Genomic DNA, 6,000 nt, shown 5'->3' on the forward strand with positions numbered 1-6,000 from the left:
GTGCAAAAGTAACCACGGTTTTTGCCATTACTTTTGCACCAACCTAATAGCATCCTTGCATTGTTCCTGATCTTTGAGGAAAAGCTTTCAGTCTTACAGCTTTGAGTATGACGTTTACTTTGGGTTTTTTATATATGGCTTTTACTATGGTGAGATAGTTTCCTTCTATTCTTTTTAGTTGTGTGTTTTATGAAAAGTTAAATTTAGTCAAATGCTTTTTCTGTTTTCATTTGAAATGATCATGTGTTTTCGTCTCCATTCTGTTAAGGTGGTGTATTACATTGTTTGAGTTTGTATGTTGAATCATTCTTGCATTCCAGGAATACTTTCCAGTTGGTCATGGTGTATAACCTTTTAAGAGCCTGTTGAAGTGGGTGTGCTGTATTTTGTTGAGGATTTTTCTATCAATGTTCATCAGGGATATTAGTCTGTAGTTGTTTTGTAGTGACTTTGTCTGGCTTTGGTATCAGAATAATGCCTCTTAAAATGAGATTGGAAGTGTTCTCTCTTATTCAGTGTTTTAGAAAATTTGAGAAGTTGAATCAAGATATTTTAATCTTTTTTTTTTCCCCCTTTTTGTGGAATGTATGTTCCCAGATAGCCATTCACATGACTGGCCCCCTTATATCATTTAGACTTTAGTAAAATGTCTTTTGGGCCTTTTTGAATATCAGTCTAAAGTAGCTTCTCAGTCATTCTCTATCAGTAGCTCTCTATTATTGTCCTCATAGCAATTTTCACAGACATTTTCCTGTGTTATCCTGTTTTCTATCAAATTATCCCATTGCTTATAGATAGAATATAAGCTTGAGAGCAGTCTCTATCATTTAGAGTTTTTATGGTTAGTTCTATTACGTAGGCATGATTGATTAAGTCTTTGGACATTTGTGCTTAACTAAATCTCTACCCCTTCTCTCCCTGCAGCCCTCCCGTAAGTCAGAGGTTGGGCTGAAATTTCCAAACTTCTAATCACTTGGTTGGTTTTTTTGGCAACCAGCTCCCATCCTGAAGCTAAGTAGGCTCCCACCACGAGTCACCTGATCAGTATAAATTCTGGTATGGTTGAAAGGAGCTTATTATGAATGACAAAAGACATCCCCTCTCACTCTTGTGAGAGGGGTGAGAAAACAAAGATAAAATATCTTGATTCAACTTCTCACTCACTCAGTCAATTCATAGGGTCTTAGGAGATTTTGTGCCAAGAACCTACAAAGACCAAATATTTCTTATGATTTCATAATGTCACACTACCTTACAAGATTGTTTTAAGAATAAATGAGAGAATGCATGCAAAACTCTTAGCACATTGCCTGGTACAGATAGCAGTGGCTCTACTGCTATAGCTGTTAAGATTTTCTTCCCCCATCCGTCTCTTCCTTGGCATTCTGTGCTCTCCCCTTTTTCCTTCCTCTGATAACCTTTGCTTGTGTTTCCATTTTCCTGATCTTTCTCTGACATTTTTTTCTTCTGAGTTCTCAATATTAGGTCAGAAGTCCAGGACTTGGAAGGGTTAGGAGTGGCATTGTTGTAGGAGCTTCTCGCAGAAGATTCATTTCAAGCCCCCCTCCCTCATTTACTTTCCTTTAGCTGTTGGTTTCATTTTCATCAAGAATCTGAAATATCTCAGGGGAAGTATCTGAATTTACTTTTTCAGAACAGATATTAGCTGTGATAGTGCCCCCCCTCCCCCCAGTGTTAGAAGATGTGGGAAATAGTGATTCCTTGTATCAGGCTGATTCTTGAGATATGTCCTTTGCTTTAGGAATACTGATGACACTGATAATCTTTTTTTTTTTCTTTTTTTTTTTTGAGATGAAGTCTCACTGTGTCGCCCAGGCTGGCGTGCAATGATGTGATCTCAGGTCACTGCAACCTCTGCCTTGAACTTGAGCCTGGGAGGGTTCAAGTGACTCTCCTACCTCAGCCTCTTGAGTAGCTGGGGTTACAGGTGCATGCCATCACGCCTGGCTAATTTTTGTATTTTTAGTAGAGACAAGGTTTCACCATGTGGGCCAGGCTGGTTTCGAACTCTTGACCTCAAGTGATCTGCTCGCCTCGGCCTCCCGAAGTGTTGGGATTACAACTGTGAGCCACCACGCCCTGCTGATACTGATAATCTTAAAGAGAGAAATTTAATGATCCTTTCATTAGTAAAATGTGTAATAAGAGTAACAAAGCGTATTGTGGGAAGAAGAGGTTCTCTATTATTTACCCCTTTAGCATTTTCCTGGAGGTTTAGTGGTCATTAGAAAGAAGTACTTGTGGCTAGGCATGGTGGCTCACACCTATAATCCCAGCACTTTGGGAGGCTGAGGAAGGAGAATTGTTTGAATTAAGAATTGTTCTCCTCCTCCTGAGGAGGAGAATTGTTTGAAGCAAGGAGTTCAAGACTAGCCCAGGCAACAGAGCGAGACCCCCCCATCTCTACAAAAGTAAAAATAAGTTAACCTGTTGGGGTGGCATGTGCCTATAGTTCTAGCTACTCGGGAAGCTGAGGTGGGAGCATGACTTGAGCCCAGGAATTTGAGGCTGCAGTGAGCTATCACCACACCACTGCACTGTAGCCTGGGCAACAGACTGGGGTCTCTTAAAAAAGCACACACACACACAGAAAGACATACTTGTTACTAGTGCTCTTTTGTAAGAGTTTATCTAACATGGCATTTTAATTATGGTTTAAAAAATATTTCTTTCCAGTTAACAGAAGATGAAATTGCAACCATTCTTAAATCTACATTGAAAGGACTAGAATATTTGCATTTTATGAGAAAAATACACAGAGATATAAAAGCTGGAAATATTCTCCTCAATACAGAAGGACATGCAAAATTGGCAGATTTTGGAGTGGCTGGTCAGTTAACAGTAAGTTAACTTTAATAATTTTCTAAACACTTGGCTAATTTGTTCAGATTTTATTATAACTAAACTTCCATAACTTTTTGAGGGGGAATGGAAAGAAATGTGTAACTTTAATTTTTGTGGAGAAAGAACCATAATTGAGCCAAATTTGAGTATTATTTAATTTATCATTGAGGGTGATTGAATATGAAAATATATCTTGTAATCGAAATGCTTAAATGTTCTAAAAGGGAAGCTACGTAGCTCATTTCTGTAGCTTTTATTGAATATGAAAATATATCTTGTAATCGAAATGCTTAAATGTTCTGAAAGGGAAGCTACGTAGCTCATTTCTGTAGCTTTTATCATTATAGCACTATCTTTAATGACTGTGTTTAATGATGGTAGTGGGGATAAGTTACCTGTGGACTCTTGGTTATTTTCAGAATTCAAAATTCCTAAGTATGTCATAACTAGTTGAAATTTTAGCAAAATAGTCAATTTCTGATATAATCTGTGGCGTTGGAGGTTTCAACATTTTTTAAAAGAATGTTTGGCATACAGATTTCCTTTGTGCTTTTGTAGTAGTATTTATGGCTATGTAACGTTATTGCAGGATACAATGGCAAAACGCAATACTGTAATAGGAACTCCATTTTGGATGGCTCCTGAGGTGATTCAAGAAATAGGCTATAACTGTGTGGCCGACATCTGGTCCCTCGGCATTACTTCCATAGAAATGGCTGAAGGAAAACCTCCTTATGCTGATATACATCCAATGAGGGTAAGAAAATTATGGTTTGCTGAAAATGTTAGCCTTATATAAGTGTTGCAGTTTTGTAATGTCAGTGTAAGTAAATATAAACTAAATAAGTTCATTTAAATGTATTCTTTTTAAAAATGGTAAAATTACCTCTTAAAGATTGGTAACTCTTAACTTCTCTTCCGTGTTCTTAATTGTGAGAAAAGAACTGAAGGCTTTGTATATCTCTACCATCACTGTTCTCCTCCCCCAAAAATATACCCGTAAAATTTTTGCTTGCTTTTCAATAGAAGAAAGGGTTGGTAAATCCTCTTTGCTCTTCAGTTTATTGTTTTCTCGATTGTGGTAGTGGAAGAGTTTGAAGTAATCATTTCTCACTTTTTTACCCACTCTGTAATTTATACCTTACTGTGTTTTTTTTTTTTTTTTTTTTTTCTGCCCTTTCTCTTCTTTGGTCTGAGGATGGTATTAAGCAATCCTAATTTCTAATATTACTATGCACATGTAAAGGAATTCGGCTAATTTTTTTAAATGAATGCTTATTGAGAAGATGGAATTCCTGTTTTGAACATCGTTATATGCTTCTGTGACCTGTGCAGGATAATTTTTGGAGTTTGAAATATATATCTTGCATATTCAAATCTAATTGCCTATGTTTCAGGGTTTGTGATGATATACTTTTTAGGTTTATTACTATGTGAATCATATAGATAAGTTCATCATCATAGTTAAGTACATTTATCTTTGTATACTTATTGCCCTCTAGTGGCTGTAGTTATCTCAATAAGGATGTAGGAATGAGGGGAAGAGTGTATGTATGTGTGTATTTGTAGAAAAGAGAAGATAATGTCATGGTGGCTGGAGGAATGTGAAGTAAATAGATAGGAAGAGGAAGAATGCATTATTTTAGAATATCTGAAGAAGAATAAATTAGAATTACATCTGATATTATAATGCTATTGTGGCTTCAATTTCGATAATATAGGTAACAGTATATTATACAGAAAATATTTGAAAATCTGTCTGCTGTACTGAAACATTTTAAAGAGAGACTATTATTATTATTTTTCTTTTGAGACAGGGTCTCACTCTGTCACCCAGCCTGGAGTGTAGTAGTGCTATCATAGCTCACTCGAGCCTTGACCTCCTGGGCTCAGGTGATCTTCCCACCTCAGCCTGCAGAGTAGCTGGGGCTATAGGTATGCACCACCATGACCAACTAATTTTTTGTAGAGACAGGGTGTCGCCATGTTGCCCAGGCTGGTCTCCAACTCCTGGGCTCAAGCGATCCACCCACCTCGGCTTCCCAAAGTGCTGGGATAACAGGAGTGTGCTCAACCTAGAATTCTTTGAGTAATATACAATAGTATATTAAGTAGTATACTTATTGTATATAAGTATATATAAGTAGTATACAATATGTACCATCTTCCTCTTCCTTGTGTATATAAATTCCTTTTGGTAAATGAAAAATAAAAATAGCATCAATTGTTTGAAAATAACATGAAAAATAACAAGGTCAGCATAAAAACAGGAACACAAAGTCTGTATTTCATCTCTGATCATTAGTTATCTGTGGTTGTTTTAGTTAGGATGTTTGTAGGGTGATCCTCAAAGTAGGCGTATTTGAGTTTGAATCAGTGAGTTTTACTAAATTACCCAAGGCAACCTAGGTAATTATGAGAGCTGGGATTTAACCTAGGACTTCCATTATTACTATTCTGCTTCTTCCCTGTGTAAATCTTATTTTTCCAACCAAATAGTTCAACTTGTTAAATTTGATCCTGTGCTCAGATAGCAGAGAATTGTAATATGTGGCCTCTCCCTTTAAGGATCTTATAATATTACCTGAGAGTTTGAATGAATACATTATACATTATTAAAAATATACCTGAAAATAGTATTTCTCTTAGAAAAAAAAAATGTATATATATATATATTGCAAACTTCCTGGGATGTCTTGCTCACTTTTTTTTTTTTAAAAATCTAAATCCTACCAATTTTTCAAGTCCCAACTTGGATTTTATGCCTGTATAGAGCCATTCTTGACAGCTATTGCCCAAGTAAATTTCTCTTTTTCCTCATATTTTGTATATAGGCAATTTCTTGACAGTCCAGTTCTTTAGACAGTTAATCAAGTGTTGTCTTGTGCATTTCCAAATGTAATATAGTTTATTTTCTATTTAAATGATATCATTATTTAACTTTTCTTGTGTTTGTGAGCTGTCTTACAAATTAGAGTATTGAACTGCAAGTATTGGAAGCTGTTAAGATCATGTAACAGATACAGTTTTATCACTGGTAACAAACACTACCTTTTGTTGTCCTTGAAATGACAGGTTCACTTGGTTCATTTTTGAGAAAATGTCTGTCAAATACCCAAGTCTGTGTAACCTTAG

General features: G+C 36.1%; 1 protein-coding gene across 6 annotated transcripts in view; it reads left to right on the forward strand.

Moving 5' to 3' along the window:
* Window positions 1-6,000, forward strand: part of STK3 (serine/threonine kinase 3) — a 332,138-nt gene that overhangs the window by 97,719 nt on the left and 228,419 nt on the right. For all 6 annotated transcript variants that reach the window (XM_050801203.1, XM_050801204.1, XM_050801205.1 and 3 more), the window contains 2 exons: window positions 2,698-2,862; window positions 3,455-3,622. In XM_050801203.1, coding sequence (XP_050657160.1) covers window positions 2,698-2,862; window positions 3,455-3,622 — 333 coding nt within the window. The remainder of the gene's footprint in view (window positions 1-2,697; window positions 2,863-3,454; window positions 3,623-6,000) is intronic.

Source organism: Macaca thibetana, chromosome 8 (assembly GCF_024542745.1).
Source record: "Macaca thibetana thibetana isolate TM-01 chromosome 8, ASM2454274v1, whole genome shotgun sequence".
NCBI lineage: Eukaryota > Metazoa > Chordata > Mammalia > Primates > Cercopithecidae > Macaca > Macaca thibetana.